A 26,407-nucleotide genomic window follows, 5' to 3' on the forward strand; every position below is an offset into this window, starting at 1 on the left:
AGAAACATTCAGTCTCACTATCATCAGTCCATGTCACGGACCAATCAGCGAAGCGGCTCGGCCCCTCGACGTCGGTCTCCTCTCTTCTCAACCAATCAGCTTGTTCGATATGACTGTACTTCATATGGCCGGCTGCCTCACTGTCAGGTAGACGGGACGATCCGCGACAAGGTGAGTTTACCGTCGTTTAGGCTGCAAAAAGACCGTTTTTATTGTTTTTATTAGCAGCGATTGTTTAACCACATGTCTTTTTCATATAATACAGCGGAAAAGAGCTAGGTTTCACGAGTTTTAAGAACAATACACGGGCTCGCTTTGTAATCTGAAACACAGACTTCATTAATAAACATGAAATAGTGTAAGTGATACTGGGGAGATATAAGGAAATGTTTATCTGTTTTTAGAGTTCCTCTGTTTGTTTCATTGAGATTCATTACGTTTTTGCATTAACAATCTCTTAGCGGTGTAATTCAGCATGTTTTCGTGTTGAATTTAATGATTGAAATTGTATTTATTGTTGCAACAGTATTATGTCATAGTGTATCATCATTATGTAGCTGTAAGGTATTAACAGTAGACCATCAAGTATTGGAAGTTTGAGTTACCAGCCCTTTACTTGAGTACTAATTTTTATATAAGTCATAATTCAGTTATATAATATATTGGTTAGGACTATATGAGCCATTCTGCATAATAAGTCACTGATTAGGATATGGGACAAACATGTCAAATCTGATACTTTCATTTGTTTATACTACAATAATTTGAAATATTCTATATATTTATACATTTATATACTAGCACTCAAGGAACAGGACTTTGAAATGTATGCACTTCAACATATTCAATTTATGTCAACATCTTTAGTCACACTTTTCTTTGAGGTAAAAAACGTTTTATTTTTGGTCAATCCAACAAGAAACCCAAATATATAATATTAATTGTACTTTAAGTACAGTTTTATAATAATACTGTTGTACTCATACTTAAAGAAGACTGTTAAAGGAGGACTTACTTAGATACTTTTAGAGGAGTATTTTTGACACTATAGTATCGTCACTTTTACTCAGTTAAAGATGACAAACTTCTTCCACTGTTGTACCTTTTTGTTAAAAGACACATTTGCACTGTACCAGCATGACTGAATGATATTATCTCTATACCTATAGCTGTAGAGATACCTGCTGTCTGAGAGTTGTATACAGTGTGTTCTTTCTAAAGTATTTTTATAACTTTATTATAACACTGTGTTCCTGTTTCCCAGTCTTCTCTCCTGTCCTGCATTCATCTGACACTGACCATCATGGAGGTGAACGGCACGGCGGACATCTTGAGCTCTGCCTACCTGGCGGTGGAGTACATGGATGCGGTGTTGCCAGAAAACCCCCTCCAGCCCTCCATGAAACACGCCTGGGACTACATGATGGACAACTACACCAAGTTCCAGATTGCCACCTGGGGGTCGCTCATCGTCCACGAGTTGATCTACTTCCTGTTCTGCCTCCCCGGATTCCTCTTCCAGTTCTTGCCCTTCATGCAGAAATACAAGATCCAACAGGTTTGTGTGGGATTTAAGTTTTAAGGACCTTTTGTGTACATTTACTGAAGTACTGTACTGTGAGCAATTTTGAGCTACTTGTACTAGTATTTCCATTTCCTGCTACATTCTTCTACTTTTGTACATCTCAGAGGCAATGGTGGTACTCCAAGTGGTTATGACTTTATTTTTTTAAGTTTAAGATATCATGCCAATTTTAAACCTTCGGTGTGTGTGTGTGTGTTTTTGTTGTGTGCAGGACAAGCCGGAGACCTGGGAGAAACAGTGGAGGTGTTTTAAGATGCTGCTGTTCAACCATTTCTGTATCCAGCTGCCGTTGATCTGTGGGACTTACTACTTCACTGAGTTCTTCAACATCCCTTATGACTGGAACTCCATGCCACGCTGGTCAGTGGAAGTATAATAAAACACATCCAATGCCTTATTTTAACGTGTACCGTACACATCAGTTTTATTTTGAGTTTTATAGCATAGTAAAATGTTAAATGTTTAATCCAGGCATGTGCTATCTACAGTGTTGGGTGTAACGCGTTAGCGGAGTTACAGTAATATATTACTTTTTGCTGTAACGAAGTAATGTAACGCATTACTAATGAAATGTGGGTAATATATTACCTGTTACAATGCTCAGTAACGCAGTTACAACACATTTCAACCCGAAATTAAATGGTGTTTTGTTTTTTAAGAATGTACTAACATAGCGAGACATTCCGACACCAGACAAATTGTGCGGGTAGATTAGTACACCTGGTATGTTTACCCTTCAGGCTTCGCGTGGGGATCTTCGGGGCAGTTGAATGTTATGCATGTTATGCAAAAATAATGTATACAATAGCACAGATGCCTTCACCACGAATGGCTACAAAACTATCTCATATCCCGAGCTTCTCAACAAGCTAATGTTGCAGCTGAAATGTTCTCCAGGGGCCTAATTTATAACGCCGTGCATATGATTCACGTGGGAAGGTTGCTTACGTAGTAGAAATCCAAAAAATAGGTACAGAAATGCTCCGACATTTTACGATTCACCAAACATTGCGTACCGGTGAGGAAAGTGCGTACAGCACTTTCTACGCCGGTTTCCCTTTTATAAATCACAATCGACTCGAAATGCGGTACAGCTTTTGCGGGCTTCACGTAACGCCCATATTTGCCTATAAATAGTCAAAGAAACGCCCATTCATTCATTCATTTTGACTGACTGCATGGAGAAGATCGCAGGAAATGACGACAGAACAGCTAAAAAAAACATCTCAAGCTGTGTCAGATTTTGGTTATTTTGGGGAGGTCGAGATAAATCATATTGTTTGGTGGATGCAGTTTGAACCAGATTGAACCAGAGTAGCAGCATGGAGGTCGGATCGTCACCAAAATAAATAAATAAGTGGTCCGAAAAAGGTTCATGACAAAATAAATACACATAGCCTTCCTCAGGCAGTGCGTTTGTACCGGGGACAGGAGACACCCCCTTGATGAGAAACTGTAAGAAATTATCGAGGAATCCCTCCGGAGTGGAGTCATGACGACTGGTTCTGAATTATGTTTTCGTATTTGGTGGTTTGTGTCCCAGCTGTCGATCAGCTGTGCGCAGGGTCTCCACTGCAGCAACTCTATATCCACCAGTTAAAGGAAATACAACTAATGTGTTATATTAGCTGTACAATTTACCACATGGTGTTCTTAGTTTCCATACCTCCTGTGTTTTACGAGCGACTTTTCAAGTCTTAGCAAACTGCATAAAACACGATTAAATGTGTTAGTATATAAAACCATGCTCGTACAACCTATAGAAATGCAAAACGGCGTCAGTTTAGACGTCATTCTGTCCTCCTGCTTTCCGCATAATTTATGAGAAAACATTTCATAACATTAACACAACATATTGGAGGTGATTTTAAATAACATATCCGTATTTATTTATTTATCCCAGTTATGTTTTTGTGTGCACTGAGGAGTCTCAAACAGGCGTTTGTTAAATCATTTTAAGATTGGCTTTGATCAATGTTTGAAAATGAATTCTTCACATATAATAAATGAGAGGTAACATTTTATTTATGGTATTATTTCCACATATTTCTCTCCATCCTTCCTTCTGCCAACGGTGTCGCAGTTGCTCGTCTCCCGTTTTTGTGCTTAGTGCGTACGCATGGGTTAGAGTTTGCGAGGAGGACCGCACGTTTTCCCATCAAGTTATTATTTTATAAATCGCAAACATTGCATAGAAACTGGCGTACGCAATTTTTTGAGCGTATATCCCTTTATAAATGAGGCCCCAGGTCACAAAGTCAACCTCACAAGATGATGTGATACCAGTTTTCAAGGACAGTAAATGTTCTCTTCCCAGCGTATATGATGGGACCAAAGTGATGATGTAGTAGGCTACATGGTTTTAATAATACTTTTGCTTTTCAATGTTTGCCATTTCAAACCATGAGCTGGTTTAAATAATATTTGTATCTGTTCTCATTTGTTTTATCAGTACAGTTTTGAAGCTTTTGTGCTTTTCTTTGCCATAGTCCACTTTGGACTATATGAAATATTTCAGGATTGCACTTTTAACTCACTTGAAATGTTCTCACTTGCTTGGTTTCAAAACATAACAAATGCCATAATCTGTTCATTGGGGACCATCAATGCTATTTTTCATTGCTGTTGCCGGCCACTATTGCTCATGCAAACCTACTACTGCTGCGCCCCCTGTGATCTCAGAGGCACCCAGAGTCATTTTGTTCTGGAACCGGGCCTGTACACGGCCATATACTAAACAAACTACAGAGCCCATTCCGTGCCCTGTTATTGTTTACTTCCTTTCTGCCTTCTTCTGGTGATTTATCTGACGTCCAGCACTCCGTCTTTTAACCTCTTTTCCTTTCTCTTTCTTGATCCTCCTTAGCAACCTTCATGATAGTCCTTGACAGTGGTCTGTACTGTATTGACAACGTGTCACATGTTAAACATTTACAATCAGAATCGAGTAGTCAACTACTGTAAGCCGTGTAATACAAGTTGTTAGTAGCCTTAGCTTAGTAGCCATTTTAGCATTTAAAATACCTAGCCATTCTTTTGCGATTATTTTGGTGAAAGTAACTAAAAAGTAACTAAAGTAGTGTAACTCATTACATTTCAGAGACAGTAATATTGTAGTAATATGTAATACATTTTGGAAGTAACTTGCCCAACACTGGCTATCTATGATAATGGTAACGTTTAAGCTCTGAAAAGCATTCAATTTAATGACGCATAGATATCCAGCAGAAATTATTGTATTTTTTAAAACGAGAAAGGCGTTTCTCATGCCTTCATCAATCTGCTTTACGAAATAAAATGCCTGCATGTAATACTGCTTTAAAAGAAACAAAAGAACATTTTCCACTTGTTGACAATAAAAGTAAAAGTGACATTTCTTTCGATAAATAGAGAAGGGGTGCCCAATACGTCGATCGCGATCGACCGGTCGATCGCAAAGGTAGTGTGGGTAGATCACATGGCATTGAAAAAAAACAAAAAACATTTTTTTAGGAATGTTAGTGCAATATCAATATTTATGCAATATGAGAAAAATCACATAAAAAGAGATGAAATGGTAGTTTTAAGAAATTACATTCTTTACACTAACCGCATTCAGCGGGATACACCGGTCACAGTTAATTTGAATATCTCAGTCTGCGTTTCTAAGGATGTCCCTCCTCTCTCTCCTCGTCTCCTCCTCCAGGCCGTACGTAGTGGCTCAGTGCTTCGGCTGCGCAGTGGTTGAAGACACCTGGCACTACTTCCTGCACCGCGCGCTGCACCACCGCAAGATCTACAAACACATCCACAAAGTCCACCACGAGTTCACCGTGAGTAAAACACACAAGTGATAAGATAAATACACACACCACTCTGGTTATTGTCTTTACTGAATAATTACTTATTAATGATCCTGTAGCTGTCACATGAGAACATATGATCACAGACACACACACACACACACACACACACACACACACACACACACACACACACACACACACACACACACACACACACACACACACACACACACACACACACACACACACACACACACACACACACACACCCATCACACACACACACACACACACACACACACACACACACACACACACACACACACACACACACACACACACACACACATACACACACACACACACACACACACACATACACACACACAGACACCTGAATATGTCTTCATTACATCCTTCCTCTGTCCCTCAGTCTCCGTTCGGCATGCAGGCAGAGTACGCTCATCCTGCTGAGACTCTCATCCTGGGAACAGGTTTCTTCATCGGCATCATGATGTTCTGTAACCACGTGTTCCTGCTGTGGGCCTGGGTGTCCTTCCGCCTGCTGGAGACCATCGATGTCCATAGGTAGGACACTTTCTTCCTGTCATTTCGTTTTTTTTCTTCTGTTTTCATCAGTTTCTGCAGGTAGAAATGTAGCTCACATGGACTGCTTAATGCTATGACTCAAGAGAGACATTGACTGCAACACATCACTGATTACAATACACTGCACAATTCGTATGTTACATGTCAGTAATGTATAGCGGTGACCACTAGAGGGCCACACAGATCACCAGATGTTAACAGATCACAAAGAACTCCTTTAGGTAGTTATTATTCAAATACATTCTATCTTCCTATATTTTTAAGTACTAAGTACTGACTTAGCATTTATCCTGCAGACTTGCTTTAATAAACTACAAACAAACTTCATTTGTAACCCTTTAAAAAAAATATACCATCTAAAATAAAACAATGCTTGTGACAAAAGTCAGGTTTCCTTTCATCTTTACATAAAATACTTTATTTAGCCAATAGTGCAACAGTGTTTAATATAAGAGAAACACAAATATTGTTTTAATGGGAAAATGTGCAGTGCAATAGAAAAACTAGCCATCTTTTCATATTCAACCATTACGCAGCAACATGAAAACAGAATCAAACTATATGCATCACGTAATCAGGACAAACACAAACATAATTATTGATAATTTCAAAATGTGCGTCTCATTTGAAAAGCTTCTTCGAAGAATGCTTTAAATAGAAAATATTTACCTATTAGATCTAAGAAAGAACAAAATGTTCTTTTTTTTATGAATAAATAGCAGACAGACATTAATTCCCTTTTTATCGTTCTCTCTCTCAGTGGTTATGACATCCCTATGAACCCACTCCATCTGATCCCGTTCTACGCCGGCACCCGCTTCCACGACTTCCACCACATGAACTTCGTTGGGAACTACGCCTCCACCTTCACCTGGTGGGACAAGCTGCTGATGACGGACAGCCAGTTCAACAAATACCAGGAGAAACTGGGAGACAAGAAGGAGCAGTAAACATCTCTGTTCATCCACTCGCCTGTCAGCGGACTGTATGTCAACTTCAGTCCGTCTTTTGTGCCTTTTTTGCTATAGAAGTATTTTTGTCTTCTTGCTGCTGGCCGAATAAAAAAAATCGAAATCCTCGTTTGAATTTGTTGCTTTGCTTTGTCATTGCATGACGTTTGTACCATATGACTTCCTTATGAAATTCTTCCATATACCTCTGAATGTTTTAGCACTTTAGCGCTTCCTCTTGAGTTAAACTGAGTCATAGTGATGTTGCATGATAGCTACAGTTCTGTGGGGGCTGTCCAAACTCAAGTCAGGCATGTTTGATGCAAGTTCATGTTATTTTTTTAATAAAAGGAGATTGGCTCATATGGAACTTTCAATTTGTTCAAGACTATTTTGTTAATGTTAATAAATAAATGATGTCCTGATTTTACAAAAAAAGCTTTAATATGTTGTGTTATTTTTTTAAAATATACGAACACATTTGATTAGGCTTTGTGTAGTTGTGTTGAGCTTTATTTACGCGTATTCTTTTCTGGATGTTTGTACATGCATCCCATTCTCAAGGACGTAATACAACAGGAATGCTTTGAGGGTTCTTCTTTAAATTTGGCTCACTTGAACTCAAAGATGACAGGATTTGATTTCCGGGTTCAAAGGTCGAGGTCACTGCGACCTCACAAAACCAATTTTTGGGAAAAACTTGAATTATTACACTTATTATGATAATTTCACACAATTATAGAGTGATGACATGTTGAATCGACATGGATGTAAACTGCAACTTGACTAGTTGCAGAGGGAAACCACGATATTCTAGTTTTTTATACAATTTTTCTACATGAAGACATTTGATTACCTTCATATTTTAGATAAGTGTAGATTAACAGTACACTGCTGTTGATGGAGGAAGTGAGTGTGTTTGCTGCTTTAGGTTCCCTTCATCTCCTCTCTGCTGCACTGTGGACACACCCCTGCTGCTGCTGAGTCAAGTTAGCCAACAGCAGCCAGCAAACAGGAAGTGAGGCACTATTTATACCATGGACCAAAACTAAGTGATTAAACACATGAGGAAATGAATGCAAAACATGGTCGAACCCCGTTCGTTTTTGGACTCCCAGTATTATTGTTTAATCTTTATATTCCCTTTGGTGATTAAAAGGAGGGAAAAATACCAAACAACTGAGAGCCAAAAGTGACATCTTTATATTGCTTGATTAGATAATTTCATAATGTCAATTTTCATCACAATCAGTGTCTACCAGTCAAGATGAACAGAGCAGATCAGTCAGTTGTATGTTTTGATGTTTTATAATTAGATACCGATACACGAAAAAAGCAGGAAGTAATAAAGTGTGTGACCATTAAAGAGGGTTTCATCCCTCCGATTCTACAATGGTCAAGGCGACACCCTTCTGTCTGTCTGAGAACATTTATTAGCTAGGCTTGCATTTAAATTCTTAGAAAATATAGTTACAGTGACATTATATATAATTAAATAAGACTTATGATAAATGTCTACGATTCTAAACTTTCTTGAATTAACAGCCTTTTTTCTTAATAAAAATACACCTGAAGCCTTTATAATGAAATCTGGGACCGGATGTGAAACTCTTGTGTGGTGCTTGACTTTGGAGGGAGTCTGCGCTCAGACTCAGGTAGAGCAGAGGATCACACAGGGGCAGAGGAGAGAGAGAGAGAGAGAGAGAGAGAGAGAGAGAGAGAGAGAGAGAGAGAGAGAGAGAGAGAGAGAGAGAGAGAGAGAGAGAGAGAGAGAGAGAGAGAGAGAGAGAGAGAGATATATTTATAGCCTGTAGCGAAGCTGCAGCACAGAGATAAGGCTTGGGACCGACACACACAGACAGGGCTTAGGGAAAAGAGGACACGTCAAGATGAAACTCTTCACTTCGGTAGTTTTATTCGGGGCCGCAGTGGCCCTAGTCAGCGCGGCAGCAGCAGGCACCGAGGGGGAGATCTCCTTCGAGTACCACCGCTACGAGGAGCTGCGGAAGGCTCTGGTGTCGGTGTGGCTGCAGTGCCCGACCATCACCCGCATCTACACCATCGGGGAGAGCTTCGAGGGCCGCGAGCTGCTGGTGCTGGAGATGTCAGACAATCCCGGGACGCACGAACCTGGTCAGTTTTACGCATACAGAAAGTCATCATAATGCGGTGAATGCACCCCATCCCTGCTGCCTTTTGTCCCCCGACTTCCTTCACCCATTATAACAAGCTGTGATAATACCACCAACACATCACGCACTATTGCGCATAGCAGGCTGCAGGTGCGTTTATTTAATGTGAGGGTTAATTAGAGACCATCCGTGTGGCTGATGGGGGCTGAAATGACTGGGGAAGAGCAGAGGAGGAGCGCAGGTGTGTGCGGTGCATTCATGGGCCTGCTGCATCACTTCAGAGGTTTCTAGATGATAGATTGTGGGATCAGCCACGCAAAGCCGCCATTTTGCTGGTTGATAAAGATCTCTTCGTGCTTATACCGAGTCGTGATGTTGGGAAAAACATGCCAAACGGGGCTGATCATATTGCCCCGGCTCGTTTGGGCTGCCATATGAGTTTATATGACTCCCAATCAAAAGCAGATGTGTCAGTGGTGTTGGTTGCAGCATATGAGAGAAAATATTCCATGCAAGGCCTTCAAAAGAGGAAGCCTTTGACTGAATATTATATGAAGTCTTGATAGGGTTGGACTAGTTATGGTGTCTCTTAGTGGATCTGAGTAATGTCTTGACTTCCCTGCATCTCCATCACCCTCCTTGATGTTGTCAGGTCCCGACTGCAGGCTGGTGGAATCGATAGAGTAGAAGAAGTCAGCATATGTGAGACCTTTTGATTGAAGGGCAGTTTTCACCAGCCACAGGAACTGCAGACCACCACTGCTGCTTTTAGATGCAAAGCACCTTCTCCTTTTTCTTAAGTCACGCCTCAAATGGGGAAAATGTCTCAGTTTTATCGCTTGAGTGCATTAAGGAGATCAACATCACCTTTTAAATCTTCTGATGGCTTCAGGATATAGGCCATGAAACAGCAGGAGTAGAAAACAATTCTCAAATGTCACCATAAAAAAAGAATCACTATTCAAAAGTGTTTTTGAAAATGGAGGAGCATGGCCTAGATTACCTCAAGCTGTTAGATGGAGACAAACATGAAGAGCCAGCTTCTATTACATGTTCCTTTACTTCTTCCCTTTTGTGTTTTACATCAATCTGGAATGAAATCACACCATGAAATATAGCTTTTATAATATAATAGTCAGAATCTCAATCTTGATAAAGATTGTAAAATGATCTAGCTTCAATAATGGAAATAAGTCCTTTATTCGTCAATTCAAGACAACAATATATATTTTTCATGAATACATTTTATTGTTGTTAAATAACAAAACCAAATTGGACATTTTATAATCCAAAATAGGGCACACAAATCGCCATATCAAAAATAATTTGCATTAGTGAAATCCTTCATTTTGAAGAAAGAATAACAGTGAAATTCAATTTTAACTTGATGTGCATTTCGTCTTTTGTTTTGCAAATACCATTATATGAGCATGAGGTGAAGAATCCGTAACCATTACCGCACAAAAGCTTAAAAAAGAAAGAAATGAAATTCACTGGACTTTTTACAGGATATCAATATATATATATATTTATATATGTTTATTTTTTTAATAGTCAGATTAATATTAATATCGTGACAGTATAAACTTCCACTAAAATGAAAACATCAGTGCACCAAAAGCAGGAATTCCACATTAAAGGATACATTTAACCTTAATGAATGTATACCCGTCAGTGATTTCAGTCTGACTCTCAAAACAAACAGAAGGTTTAACTGTTGCAGCAGGAAGTGATTAATTTCTTCCAAGTACCCTGAAACAGCCCTCAAAAGAAAAAGAAAAAAACATTGCCTATAATTACACTTTATATGGTGTACAGGCCAGTTTGTGGTGTTTGTAACTATATGTCTCATGTAAAGGTGTATTTTCTTCTCTGTGCGGTCTGAACGGTGCACCACAGATCGTGTGTGTTTAGCTGCATGGTCACCGAGTCTAATGACCGTATGTGCGTACTGAATAAGCCCGTAATAGTCTGGTGGGCCTGCGTCGGCATGAGTCACAGTAGCGGAGTGGAGACCTTATTACTACCAGATGAGTTTCCAACAGGGGCAGCACCCCCTCCCTCCTCTCTCTGTTACTCTCCTTCTACCTCTGCTAAGCAAAACGTCCACAGCAAGGAGGGGGATGAAACAGAGGAAAAGAGCTCCAGAGACTGACATGTCAAAAGGAGAGTGAAGGAAGATGGTTTAGATAAATGTGTGTGTGAAATCTACAAGGACAGGAACTTCTTTTAAGATTCCCCTTTTAAAATGACAGACCAATATTTTATCCGACCTCACAGTGTGTTGAAACTCTGAGGTGGAGCCGAAATAGCAGTTGCCGGGGCAACAGATCGGCTTAGTGCACTGAGCTGACGGGCAGCTCGTGGTTGGCTGGACGGAGGACGACGGTCCTGGGCTCATCTGTCGGTGAGCAGCCATCTGTCACACTGCAGCACAGGAAATGCCTATAGCCCAGAGAGTAAACACACTGGTAACATATTCATATACATCTATGCAGTATAGGAACCATACAGTGGTTGGAATAAACTCAAGTTACTCTAATACTCTTCTTAAATAGTTTTTAGTCATTATTTTTATATTAGCAACAGATCACCTGACTACTTGTTGGTGAAAAGGGACTCTAATGCTGCAGTTCCCATCTAAGTTCCTTCAAAGCAGTGTTTCCCAATCAGTCATTAAACACATTGTTTTGGTTTTACATCCTGCTAAAAGCTTTCCTTTAGGTTAACTCTCTCCGCTTCCATCAATGCCGTTTCTGTCTGCAGCAGGCAACTGTTCTCAACAAGAAATCTCTAGCTAGCGCTACCTGAGAGCTAGAGACTAGCTGGTGAAGAAACATGAACAATTAGCAGATAAAGAGCCGGGTATATCCCTTACAAGTCAATGTAGACTACAGAGGTTATAGATAAAATGTTTGATACTATGTCATCTAGCTAGACTGCGTAAAGCCAGAGACAGCAGCCGGTTAGGTTAGCTAAGTTTAGCACAAAGAATGGTAACAGCTAGCCTGGCTCTGTCCAACAAAACCTCTACCAACACCTGAATTCCTCACTATTATCAAAGCTTTAGTGTAAATGTACTGTTTTACTGGCATGATCATAATACTGGCTGAATTTCAAATATAGAAACTATGAGTTAAAGATTTTCAATATTCCGCCAACCATTCATCAGCGCTGACATGTTTTCTCATTTGAGGAGGAGGAGGTGTTTACTTCTTGCAGCTGGGCCATATCGGAGTGTTTAAGGGCTGAAAAGAGCGGCTTCTCTGCGGTGAAATGAGCTCCGGCCAAACTCTTCTGACTCTCATGTCTGGAACTATTTACAAGGCTTCTAGTGTGAGGAGAAACCCTATATTGTAATGGTTTTGGCTTTGTCTGAAGGTGCAAAAAAAAAAAGTCAGTATGAGGCACTGCTTCAATATACTATGGACCCTCTCATATAGGGGAGACGCTGGAGGGTTTTATCGGACGACACAGGAAGTATGTAATCTCCAGTGAGCACGCACACAGATGCTCGGTCATATGTGTAGCAGACAAATACACCGCTGGATATGTATCACATTACATATTGAATATAAAGTGAAAAACAGGCAGACATGGGTTTAATAGTATCCATACAGTGGAGGAGAATAGAGTGCAATCCCAGTGCATTGAAAGGCCATTATAGCTGTGCGGAGCCTCTTCAGGCACAGATAGCAAAAACAGCTGAGAGGAAGAACAGGATGAGATAAAAAAAGAAGAAGAAAGGAATGATGATTGAGAAAACGGGAAATGTAACAGGAGTGAAAGGGCGATGAGGGACAAGAAGAAGGACGGGCGAAAGAACGTAGAGGGAATAAGGGAGAAGCAGAAACGGAAAGAGGAGAGAAAGGCCAAGCCATCAGCCAGAGGTCATTTATTATACATCAGACTCCGACATGCATCCTCCTCCGCTCTGCCTTCACTCTGCTTTCCTTCTTCTTCTTTGTGTTGATTTGCTTCTTCTGTTGCCAAAGCTTCATTTCTGTTTCTTTCCTTCTTCTGCACACATTTGAATTGTGCTTCTCTTTCCACCATATGCTGCATCTCAACATGCTGGGTAACAAGCATGATTCATGTCACGCTGTGTATTGGCCATACAAGCAGCCAAAGCCCCACCTCTTTTCACTCTCCTTTCATTGTTGGTTTACTTCTTGTATTCAAATCTTCTGACAAAGCTAAAACATGTCAAATGAGTTTTCCAGTCTCTTTGGTTGTTGTTGGTGAATGCTACCATTTGTTACCAATTATGTGTTTGTTAAAATGAAGAATATGAGTCAACTGAGGTCTGGACTCTTTGTCGGACAACATGATACATTTAAAGGCATCATCATAGGCATCTTAAAGTATTTATTAAGACAACACTGTTTAAAGTGGGCATCACATCAGTTGTTTGGTGTATATACATTTGTTGATAATCTAAATATAAAACATACAAAACAGAGAGAAATGGAGGTTGAGTTACAGAAGAAGCTCGATTGTAAACGGTCTACAGACTTTGTACACGTTGTAGAGCTGTTTTATAATGTTTTATTTTGTGTGTGTGTGTGTGTGTGTGTGTGTGTGTGTGTGTGTGTGTGTGTGTGTGTGTGTGTGTGTGTGTGTGTGTGTGTGTGTGTGTGTGTGTGTGTGTGTGTGTGTGTGTGTGTGTGTGTGTGTGTGTGTGTGTGTGTGTGTGTGTGTGTGTGTGTGTGTGTGTGTGTGTGTGTGTGTGTGTGTGTGTGTGTGTGTGTGTGTGTGTGTGTGTGTGAAACACGCAGACAGTCTGAGTTTGTTTACTCATCCTCCGAGTTGATTTGTCTCCCTAAGCACCTACCCGTGTCAGTGTTGCCACGACGACTAAGAGCACTTCAATAGGGTGCTTCCCTAATGACGTGGCTGCAGTCATTGTTACGTGGTCACCATGGAGACTGTATTGATCACCTGCCAGGCACATTGTGATTAGTCCTGATAAAGCGAAAGATAATAAAGTGAGGTTTTGTCTGCCTCAGATGTGTTATATGATCTGTGAGGAGAGGAGCCACATCACACTTGTACACACACACTCAGGGATATCTATCGATAGTAACTCTCTCTACTGTTTTCACACTATTGAAACTAAAGGAGGAGAGGTTGTAGACACACTAAATATCGTAAAAATTAAACAAAGCTTCTATCTTCTTTCAAGATGTTCTTTAACACAAAGCTGGCTTTCTATAGGCTCAAGAACAATGAATTACTTAAATGATTTGTTTTGATGATTGACTAAGGATACAAATATATATAAAACCTCCATGTTTGCTAGTTTTAGTAACAAAATAGTGCATTGGATAACACAAAACCTTTTAAGACAACCTCTGGGAAACCGTGATTTTCCACAAATTGCTGACCTTTAATGGAGTTGGTTACAGACAAAAATGACAGCTCGTCCTTCAATTTTGAGAACACAACACCCATCATTCTTTGAACACATATTTGCCTGAAGAAAATCTTTTACGGTCAAAATGCTTAGAGTTTTTTGGAGCTTACAATAATTTGAGTGCGGACTACCCTTCGTTTTCCTTTGTGCACTGCTGTCGTCCTGTGTCTGTACCCAATTTGGTTTGGGTGTGCACACTCTCCAAGTTGTTTTTATTTAAATCTACTCTATTGTGCATTTACCAAATACATAAAATGATGTTTTGCATATAAAAAATTAATCCGTGAACATCGTTTATGATTGTAAAACGCAAATGGAAAATGATAAGCTGTCAAAAAAACACATTGCCCTTATGTGAAGTATGAAAAATGTACATGTGAACCTTTTATTTTACTTCAAGTGTTCTGTCATGTGTTTGCACAGGAGAGTAAAAGCTCAGAGAGGTGCAGACAGTTTGACATACAGAGAAATAAGGTAGGACAACACTTGGTAGCTCCGGAGAGAAGAAGGACATTTTGATTTGTCCTAGTTTCTTGCTTGCCTTCGTGCAGAGAATCCACCTATGGCTAAACTTGTTTGCATATCTCTTCAAATAGTTATTTTACATAAGCACAAGTAGCAAAAATTACAATAAATGTAATTAATACAAACATGTATATGCCGTAAATTACCATTAGTCCTTCTCCTGCCTGCCTGCCCTGCCTCTCAAATTCATTAATTCTTACATGTGTAGGAGTAAGGGAAGGCCTCCAGATACTGAGCATCTGTGTAATAGTTTGAGACATACTAATTCATTTAGGCAGAGTACAACTTCAAAGTATGTGTGTGGGCACACGTGTTTGACAGCTCTGTCAGGCCTCTTACGCCTGTAAAAAACATTCACAACACTCAGAACAGAAAGAGTTAATTGTAGTCTTGAAATCATTAGTAGAAACTCAACGAAGAACCAGAGCGTTTAAAAATAACCTAACTACCAGATGTGTGTGTGTGTGTGTGTGTGTGTGTGTGTGTGTGTGTGTGTGTGTGTGTGTGTGTGTGTGTGTGTGTGTGTGTGTGTGTGTGTGTGTGTGTGTGTGTGTGTGTGTGTGTGTGTGTGTGTGTGTGTGTGTGTGTGTGTGTGTGTGTGTGTGTGTGTGTGTGTGTGTGTGTGTGTGTGTGTGTGTGTGTGTGTGTGTGTGTGTGTGTGTGTGTGTGTGTGTGTGTGTGTGTGTGTGTGTGTGTGTGTGTGTGTGTGTGTGTGTGTGTGTGTGTGTGTGTGTGTGTGTGTGTGTGTGTGTGTGTGTGTGTGTGTGTGTGTGTGTGTGTGTGTGTGTGTGTGGCCGGCCACTGGGAAACATCAAACACTCAAGAAAAAACTCTACACTGGATCAAGAAGATGCAAATATTGACACACATGTATAAATTCATCTTGAAAGCATTACTTTTATACAGGCAACAAATTGAACTTAATGATGGGAATTAGGAGAAGAATCCCTGGAAATCGCCCGATCAGAATAGAGGTAAAAAACATTAAAACAGACAAAAAAAAGCACCTCAATAAAAACTGGATTTTTCCCCCCGAAAAGCCACAGAAAGCCACTGTTCTCTGGTTTGTAGCTAATCAAAAGAGTGGCCACAGTACCTACTTCGTCATCCTCTTTGTCCTTTTGTGCACGGCTTTATATAACTCCTTAGTAGCACTTTAGCTAATGTGTTTATGTGTTTGTATACTGCAAGCTTGCACAAAGTGATTCAGAGAGGAAACAGCTAATTAGTGTAGTAAACAGATGGTTGGAGCCGGGTCATTAAAACACAGCTTTACTGAGCACACCGATATCAACAGCTCAACATATAAAACCAATATCTCCTGATGATGATGAAGAAAGGCAGGTAAAGGAAAGCAGTCATGTTGGATGACAACATGGTCAACAACATTTGGTTTAAGATTGTATTAGTAGTAAGATAATTATAAAATGCATTTATCGTTTAGGTCATTTATAAAGAAATCAAGCTAAACAATCGTCACCATGCCTGTTTATCCATGGCTTTGCATAGGAAAAAACACACTTACAAATAGAGCAGAAGAGTGGGCTTTTACCTTTTTTGCTGGTAGAAAAAACGTACTGGCTTAAAAGGTTTATTACAAAAACAAATTCCTTGCATTCTTGGTCATAAAAGCATTGTTTAGTTGAGAAAAAGGCTTTTCACATGTCAATATCAAAAAACTTAAATTCAGACACTTTTCACATGTAAAATGGGTTAAGATCATTGTGTCTGTATTTTACAAAATGTATAATATTCTTAATAAAGTACTTGAATCTTATATTTGGAATTTGAGAATATGCATTGCTTTTGTTTTTGTTAATGCTGTAATGAAGGATGACGCAATACAAGCTATAAACAGCATGATGTTGGGCCCATATCTTACAAAAATACAATTTTTTTCCATATCATGTCCTTGAATGAAACTCTTCAGTGTTGAAGTCGTCTCTAACCTCAGATCTGTCCCTCCAGCAAGATTCAGGCAGACCAATCTGTGACAGTGTGGGTCAATAATCCACTGTCTGTCGCTCTTTAGTGTCCAAATGGAGTCCTGCACTGCTGTGTTAAATTGTCTTTAACCTTTTAGCTGATGAGTCAGTTTGTTTGTCCCTGCTGGAGCGTGAAGAACTAGCGTTATAGTCTATAGATCTGTGTGTGAGTGTTTGTGTGTGTGTCCAGGGTAAACCCCCTCACAAATGACTTTATCAGTGACCTTCTCTTCTTTGGTTTTCCATGACTAAAATGGCCTTTTCTCACAAAGATTGTGACGTTATTGTGATATTTCGCTCTGTGGCCTTATGTGATTGGCTGGTAAAAGGTGCATTCACATTCAACCTCCTTCTTTGTAACACATTCCTGTTTTCAGTTAATGATCTCGCTATGAGCTGTACAAACGCTGTACAGAATAAGGTGGAATAAATGATGTGGAATTAAATCTCTGTTTATGTCTTCCCTGCAGGTGAGCCTGAGTTCAAGTACATCGGCAATATGCACGGAAACGAGGCCGTGGGCAGAGAGCTGATCATCTACCTGGCTGAGTACCTGTGCAACCAGTACCAGCAAGGCAACGAGACCATCATCGACCTCGTCCACAACACTCGCATCCACCTGATGCCCTCCATGAATCCAGATGGATTCGAGAAGGCCGCCTCTCAGGTGATGAAACAGCACAACAATAACACCCAGTAAACAAACCTGATCTGAGGCTTTAGCACCAGACAGATCAAGATTACAAGACAACAGATTTAGCCAACACGGCTCTTGACACATAGAGAGGAGCATTAGTATGTGTTAAAGCTTTGTGTCTGAATATCATCTCCTGTTTCCTGCTCAGCCCGGAGAGATTAAGGACTGGTTTGTGGGCCGCAGTAACGCGCAGGGCGTGGATCTGAACCGTAACTTCCCCGATCTGGACCGCATCATCTACATCAATGAGAAGGAGGGTGGAGCCAACAACCACCTGCTGCAGAACATGAAGAAGGCTGTGGAAGAAAACACCAAGGTACACAAACACAGAGAACATGGGATTAAAGGGACCGCAAGCAGACGGTATGAATGGTTAAAATGGCTGCTCATACTTTTTATTGCCAACCAAACCCATGAAAAGATAAAAGCATCCATAAATACTTTGTCTTTGGTGCTCAGCCTTAACCCATTTCATCCTACTGACCATGTTAATCTCTACAAATGGGTCACACATTTATAAAGTGTAACATTTTACACAAAAAGAAATCTGACATCTACAGTTTTACTAAAACAGGAGTAAGATGTGCACGTCTTCAGACCCTATTACATAAACATTTGGTTTCCTTGAGGGGTATTTACAGCATTGGAGGAAAAACACGGAAGAGGACGATCTTCAGTCATAATTCAATCAGTTAACTCTTTTTAGGGTGCAGCTATATGTTTTATTTATTTTAAAGTGGGCCCATTTTAATTTTCTTCAAATGTGCAGAGGACTCCCCAAGTGCTGTGTTGATTTATTTTAAAGTAGGCCTGTGTATTTTTTTAATTCTCCTTATAAGAGCTATTTGTTTATTATTAGAGGTAAACAGTTTTCTATAATGTAATAAATAATAAATAGTTTTTTTCTATGATGCAACAATATATACAACTTTATAAGCTATCAAGCTATCAAATATGTTTTGCGGCTCCAGACAAAAACAATTGCTGGAAAAGGGGGCAAAATGGCTCTTTTGGTCAAAAAGGTTGCAGACCCCTGGGTTAGGGTGACCTAACCCAGAGCTAAAAGAGACTACTCGGCCTGGAATGTCATCTCAAAAGGTGACGATATGTCAGTGCGGTTTTTACTGATATCAACTGGGCTAAAAGCAGATCATTGCAGGTTTATGATAAACTATAGAGCCTGTTAACATAGACCCTAGTGCAGCAGTGTGATGGGTTTCATTTATAAGGAACAATGAAGCTCTGTGGCACAAACACTATAAACTACATCAGGCATCACTTATCAATAGGATCAACAAGAAAAGGTTTTTAAGGACATCAGGTGTGTGTAGGTTGTAAGTAAGGAAATATTTTGGATACCGAAATGCCTCTCGGACTTGTTTTTAGGTGCATTATGTATTTTTCAGTATTAGTGATGTTTTTTCTTTGCAGCTGGCTCCAGAGACCAAAGCAGTGATTCACTGGATCATGGATATTCCCTTCGTGCTGTCAGCTAACCTGCATGGAGGAGACGTGGTGGCCAACTACCCATATGATGAGACCCGCACTGGTACATTAACACACCATTTGGACACACAATCTCAAACCCAGCCCTATTTTACTGTTCATTGGGTACATTTTTTCCCTCAGTCGTTATGAGAATCCTTCCTCAGATTTAATGAGACATATATTTGACCTTTACATGGAACAACAAACACTCAGAATGTCGTAACTTTAATCTAAATCAGATGGAGAATGTTTCGTTCTACTGCTTCCTGTGAATTTATTACTTAAAGTAAACTAAATGTTTTTGCGCAGGCATGCCTTTAATTCGTTTCAGATGAAGGTGTTTAGTTAATTAATACTTTATCCCAGCCGCTGTGTAAACATTGTGCTCTTGTGTGTTCCCTTCCCTCTCGTTCCTCCTCTCAGGCTCCACTCATGAGTACAGCTCCAGTCCAGATGATGTTGTGTTCAAGTCTCTGGCCAAGTCTTACTCCATGTACAACCCAGTCATGTCCGACCCCAACCGCCCCCCCTGCCGTAAGAACGACGACGACTCCAGCTTCAAAGATGGCATCACTAACGGAGGGGCCTGGTACAGCGTGCCCGGAGGTAAGAGGTCACCAGAGCCCAGTGTGTGAGGTCTAGGGTTCTGCAGAGGAAGGGTTGCCTGGGTTAATAGGTTAAGAACTTAAGGCTAGATATAGATGAGGCTGATGTTAATATGGATATTTGATCTTATCTTAAATAAGGTCATCATAAATCATAAGTTTCCCATGCATAAATAGAAATATTATTAATACTAGCCCTTTGCATTTTCTTGCTGACATTATAGCCTCTGTATCAATCAGGCTTTTTGTCATGTTTTTTTCATGATAGCAAGCAAAGCAGCTTTTTTATTTATGGTTAACTCTCTTTTTTTACATGAACACATTTATTCTTATAAGAGTCTGTTATGTTACTAAAGAAATGTGCATGAACGAAAGATTTAACATGAAAAAAATAGGTTGTCAGTGCTCTCTGATGTTAAAGTTTTAAAGCAATTTTAACACATCCTTCTATTACAGGGGTGGGGAACCTTTTTCCTCTCAAGGGCCATTTCAAATTTTTCAACATCCTCCGAGGGCCGTACAAATGATTGACCTCTGCTTAAAAATACTAAAATCACAGCCCATTCATTTCGCCTTTCTTTCATGCCGTGCAAAGAAAAAGCAACCTCTTAATCCAGATATTTTACCATGACTCGTGCATGCATTCACGTGCACGGTTGTGGCATGACCACCAAAACAGAAAGTATATTGGACACAAGATGTGTGCAAAAGTATTTAGTTTCTTATCCATATGGACTGATTTAAGTGGGGGGGACCTAACCTCCTCTAGGGGGGTACTCACCTCCTCCAGTGGGGTCCGAGGGGCAGACTCCCCCGGGAAGATTTTTTTTTAAATGTTGAATTTAAAATCATCAATCTGGTGCACTTTGAGAGCAACATTAGGAGATCTATGGATAGATCTCTCAACATCCATATGAAACAGAACTGTAAGCAGATTTATTTTTCTTTATGGATATTTTACAAATCACTCCCCTTTCAAACTGTATTCTTGTTTATTAATAACAACTTTTATTTACTGTCATATAGTATTTTATACCTGTTTACTTTATTATTTTGTTTTTTTATAACTATAATGATCATATAAAGATGTGCCTTTACCTCACTGGTTGTAGAAAAAGCTTCTTATATAGCATAGCTTAGCTAACCAGATGCTAATAACAACAAAGTTATTGACTGTATGATCAGTATGACAGATGAACAGATCGCCACTGGGATTACAACTAAAGACACAGCCACGAAAAAACTGCGGCATGTGTCCGGCTCCTTATGGGTACGACGTTCTGGTGCTCTCCGTCAGAACTGCACCCCTGTCAGACGAGACCACGTGATGACACGTTAGGCTCGTGTTGTGTTCAAGGACCCTGACCTTGGCCAGGAAAAACAGGCACTCGCTAGTTTAATTTTTTTGTCTAGATTTCTTTAATTTTTTTCTTTTTTGCGCGTGTTTATAAATTACCTCGAGGGCCGTAGCAAATGGTCTCGTGGGCCGTATACGGCCCGGGGGCCGGAGGTTCCCCACCCCTGTTCTATTAGATCGTAGACTACTTATCATCCAGACAGGTATATATTTATTCAAGCTAAAATAATCTGCTGATGTGTTAGACTGTCCATCTGCTCTATTTAAAAAAAAATGTTACTTTAAAACAACAGTCAGTGTTTCTAAAAATCTATTTACCAACATATATACAACTGTCCATATAATCCTTAATTGTTTAAGGGAAATCACCCAAAACCACTAGAATTTCTATCAAAAATGTATATATCTAATTTCAACAAATCTACTTTCTGCTACTTTCTTATTCTTGTTGCTCTCTTCTTACCCATCACAGGAATGCAGGATTTCAACTACCTCAGCAGCAACTGTTTTGAGATCACCCTGGAGCTCAGCTGTGACAAGTTCCCCAGTGAGGACAACCTGAAGACTTACTGGGAGCAGAACCGCGACTCACTGGTCAGCTACATCGAGCAGGTAGGCAGCATCGCCTGCACTGAGAAGATGTCCTTATTATCTCTAGTTTCAGCGGTGAATGGGATGTCGTTTTTAATCTAGTTTTAGTTAATTTCTATGAACTAACTCCAGAGTCAACTCTAAATTTCCATTTAAAAAAAAAACATACATTCGAAAGCTAAATAGCTCTATCTCAGGGAAATATAGTAAATGGGGTAAATAAAAATCGGTAAGATGATGGTCGAGAAGTCTTTGTACTTAAATAATATAAACAACTTGTTTGTGAGTTGTACTGTTCTAAAGGGGACAACAGATGCATTTTCTCCTTATCATTTTCTATGACACCTTTTTTGGCCAAGTAAGGGCTAAGTAAGATCAACGATTACGACTTAGTTAAGGTTGGGCAAAGATTGCCTTCATGGGGAAACCAGTGTTGACTGTTTTCAGAGGATGTGACATAAACTGCTGTCTCACAGTTTCAAAGTCACAACCATCCACCCTAACCTCAGAGGTTTTCTTCATGCATGACAACACAACACCACTTCCACTTTTGTTACTTAAAGAGTCCATTGTTAGCATTATTGCAAATGTACATTTAAATCCCATTAAACCCATTTCCCGCCCTGTTTCCCTGAACCAAACATTGATTATTCCTCTTGGTGTGTTTGTAGGTTCACCGGGGTGTAAAGGGCTTTGTGCGTGACCTCCAGGGAAGCCCCATTTTCAATGCCAGCATCTCTGTGGAGGGCATCGACCACGACATCACCACAGGTATCAGCATCCAGTGAAAATTCACACAATCCTGACAACCATGTATAGCTCAGTGACATGAGGTGTACCACGAATGTAATGTATGATGTTGTAATGCCCTCTGGTGGACAAACTCAGTAGTGCATCACTTTCTTAGCAGCTCTTTTGGGTGCTTTTTTACATGTATTAATGAGAAAATCTGTATTTTGTAGCCAAAGATGGAGACTACTGGCGCCTCCTTGCTCCAGGAAACTACAAAGTGGCAGCCACTGCCCCAGGATACCTGACGGTCATCAAGAAGGTGGCTGTTGCCTTCAGCCCTGCAACCAGGGTGAGACTCACAGACACACAACTCTGTCTCACATTCACTGTGTGCTCTCTTTTTGTTTCCAAAAAGGTAGTATACAAGAAGTGCTTTTTGCTGAATCTCAAACTGCTGATTTATTGTGAATATTTTAATATGGGAGCATGTGAGTAAGAAATTACCTGATTTGGTTACGGTACACATATGTACAGTAGGGGGACTGAGTACCAAGAATTGAGAGAAACCGTTTTTATTTTTTTATAACAATATGTTTATCAAGTTACATTTAATTTATAATAAAAAAAGAATGAACATTATGTATCCATATTGAAATGTATCCAGTATTATTCTATCTAAAACATATACATAATATAAACATACAGATTAACGACCAAACAAAATTTAAATTATAAAAAAGGAAATTAACTGCGAATACATACATTGTACAATTATTTATATTATTATTAGCTGTTTTGGTCTTTTTTATGGGGCATGGTAATAAGCCTTGCTCATGAAGCTCTGAAGTGGGATTCTTTACTTATCAATGAATTTGTTGCAAAATCTAAAACAATCCAGTCTATGGTAGGACATTTCTAACTTGGAATATGTAAAAGAAGAACTCTCTTTTAGTTTATTATGTCTAATCCGTTGTTTTCTCCGTCTCAGGTGGACTTTGAGCTGGAGTCTCTGATGGAGAGGAAGGAGGAGGAGCGCGAGGAGCTGATGGACTGGTGGAAGATGATGTCGGAGACACTGAACTTCTAAAGCGTTTTGTCTGGCTGATGATCGGACCGTCTGCACAACGATGTAATATATTCAGCATTTTGTGTGGTGGTCCACTCTTAAAAGAAGAATATATTGTCTCTTTATTTGTTTTGTTCATTTTTCGATCATTATTTTATGGATTATTACTGTTTTATTAATGTAATGGTTTGCCTCATACTCCTGTTGAATATCCTGCAGACACAGAAATAGACACAGGAGGACTTTGCAGGTAGTTTGTTGGCAGTGAGATCGGTGTTGATTTCTGTGGTATTGTGTTCTTCATCGTACACGTGATTTGGTAACCATGGCACCCATCTATATAATCAACGATTGACTGAGTAATTGTGTATGTAAAAGAGCTGTTTACATCATTACCACATGGATCCGTCGAAAATTATTCATTATTTTAACTGTTTTAAATGTCTCCGTTTCTCCAGGCTTTAGTAAAATTCAACAAAAAAAAACACACTCTCTTTTGATTCACAGTAATTTGCACACACACATTAAATCTGTTTTTCTCTATGTAAAATTTGCTACGGTTTAGAGAAAGTCTGGGACATTAAAAGCACTGTAAAATTACTGTAAACATTATATTGTAAAAATATATACATGCGGCACCGTTTCCCTGTTTGTTATCGATGTTGAGATCTCTTTTTTTTAAACTGACGGCAGCACAGCTTTGATTTTTTGCACAAGATGAATGGTTATAATATATACTGTATTTATGAACTATAGGTATAGCAAGAAATGTGTGGTTTTGTAACTTAAAAATCAAAGAAACAAGGCCATAACATCGTTAAATCAGTCCACTTGAGTCTACCAAAAGCCTTTTCCTTTGTACGTGCATTTCACAGGTAATGCTGTGGTACATAAGGAAATGTGGAACATGCACAAGTTGTGTTTTTCAAGGATAAATTAACACTAATCTTCTAAGTAGATACAGAAAGTTTAACTGACTGTAGAGATGAAGTTCACCTGGGTTGAAACCGCAGAAATAAATTATTGAATGTTTATCTATAGAAACAGTTACAAATGTAAAGAATGAACTGATCAATAAAACTCCCATCTTTATGTTGTCAATCTGAAGTCCAGTGTCTACTTTTGTGTCAGCTCATTCACATTAACAGAAGCAACAAAAAGACAGAGATTAGGAGTGTCCTACATGTGAAGCAAAGTGTAGTGTGTTAAGGTACCATGTACTATTACAGCAAACACCAGATGTATATATCAAGTATTAGCTGGCATATGACATTCCATGTGAACAAATAGGCTAATATTTTGTATCTTAACAAAGACAGCAACAATATTGTATGCCTGCCTGTTCAATTGAATAACCAAATATACACCTTTAACCAAAACTGCTTTGGTAGTAACATTTAAATGGAATAAATTAAGATAATCTCTAAGCCATATTATTAGGGTCACATGTAGATTTCAGTGCGATCTGTCATTCAACAATTCTGAAACATTAAATACTCATGTGTCATTTTCCCTTGGAGAAGGTTATGATATATATGGATTTTCCTCGGATTTCTATTGATCTAATGTATTGCATGTAAAGCACTTTGTGACTTTGTTTTGAAAAGAGCTGTAGCCTATACATAAAGTTATTATTATATTATAATGTAAAATAAATGCTATATTAACCCTTATCAAGCCTTAGTCTTTGGCTGTAATAATATAGAATTATGATAGTAGTCAACATCAATTAAATAAACTATTGAACATACATTTTGAGTCCCTCTGGGAAGTTTTGCAGTTATGAATAAGTCCTTTATGCAAGATGTGGTATCACTTTCTCTTTTTTTTCTATATTTATTATTATTACGAGGTATTAGTTAATGGTTTGTGACTTAATGGTGGAGGATTTGTCCAATATTAGTGTTATTATAGTGTTGTGATGTGATTATCTTTGTATAAATAAAGAAAATACACTCTTTAGGGAGTGGTTGGACTGGAGACATGTTTCAGCTTCATGGTTGCTAGGAGGCTAGTTGCCAGGCTTTAATGTGAGTGTGTTCTATAATATAACCGCTAGGAGGCTAAACAACCTTTAAACAAGCTAACAGGTGCACCACTAGCATCGAAACAACAGTTTAAAAGCAGTTTAAAAGTCGTTATGGCTAACTGGGTAACGAAAAGTCGCCTGCTTACACACCGGACAGAAGAACAACGTCGTCGCCCCCCTTAAAGTATTTTCTGATGAATGTAAGTTCAACATTGTATTACCTTGTTTTAGCTTTTGTTTATTCATCACCAACCACTTAACTTTAAGCATTAGCTTTATCGTTAGCTTGCTGATTAGTTGCTTACGTTGGTATGTTTGGTGCTTAAAAGATGACTTAACGGTTAAGGTTATTATGGTATTTAACCGGAGGTGGAAGAAGTACTCAGATCTTGTACTTCAGTAAAATTACAAGTACCAGAGACTAGGAATACTGTTTTACATTATACTCAAAGTACCAAAAGTAAAAGTACTCATTTGGCAGATCGACCCACTTCAGAATAATATCTATAAATATGTTTTGTTTATAATAATTATTGATGCATATATATTTATCCTAGCTGGTAAAGGTGGAACACATTTTATAATTGTAGTTACTGCTGGGTATTTTATGAATGAAGTCAAAGTGTAACTAAAGTCCAATTGAAGTGCTGATTATGTTTTATATGATATATGCAAAGTAACTTAAAGTATTACATAAATGTAGTCAAGTAAAAGTACAAAGAAGCCGAAGATGAAAATACTCAAGTAAAGTACAATTCCCTCAACATTGTACAGCACTTGAGTAAATGTACTTAGTTACTTTACCCCACAGTATTTAACTGTGTATGGCAATTCGTTCATTCATTTTCAATTATT

At 39.1% G+C, this 26,407-nt stretch overlaps 2 protein-coding genes across 2 annotated transcripts; both read left to right on the plus strand.

The window, feature by feature from the left end:
• Nucleotides 1-15: 15 nt before the first annotated feature.
• Nucleotides 16-7,306, plus strand: msmo1 (methylsterol monooxygenase 1). Its single transcript, XM_079686978.1, has 6 exons — nt 16-171; nt 1,265-1,558; nt 1,797-1,945; nt 5,271-5,397; nt 5,804-5,958; nt 6,740-7,306. Exons 1-6 carry the CDS (start codon nt 31-33, stop codon nt 6,927-6,929), a joined length of 1,056 nt encoding a protein of 351 aa, XP_079543104.1. The 5' UTR covers nt 16-30; the 3' UTR covers nt 6,930-7,306.
• A 1,421-nt stretch (nt 7,307-8,727) lies between these two features.
• On the plus strand, nt 8,728-24,624 carry cpe (carboxypeptidase E). The gene is made up of 9 exons (XM_079693625.1): nt 8,728-9,062; nt 17,458-17,654; nt 17,833-18,000; nt 19,116-19,233; nt 19,596-19,778; nt 21,607-21,746; nt 22,397-22,496; nt 22,688-22,806; nt 23,446-24,624. Exons 1-9 carry the CDS (start codon nt 8,819-8,821, stop codon nt 23,542-23,544), a joined length of 1,368 nt encoding a protein of 455 aa, XP_079549751.1. The 5' UTR covers nt 8,728-8,818; the 3' UTR covers nt 23,545-24,624.
• Nucleotides 24,625-26,407: the final 1,783 nt, after the last annotated feature.

This window comes from Notothenia rossii (genome assembly GCF_949606895.1).
Source record: "Notothenia rossii genome assembly, chromosome: 1".
Taxonomy (NCBI): Eukaryota; Metazoa; Chordata; class Actinopteri; order Perciformes; family Nototheniidae; genus Notothenia; species Notothenia rossii.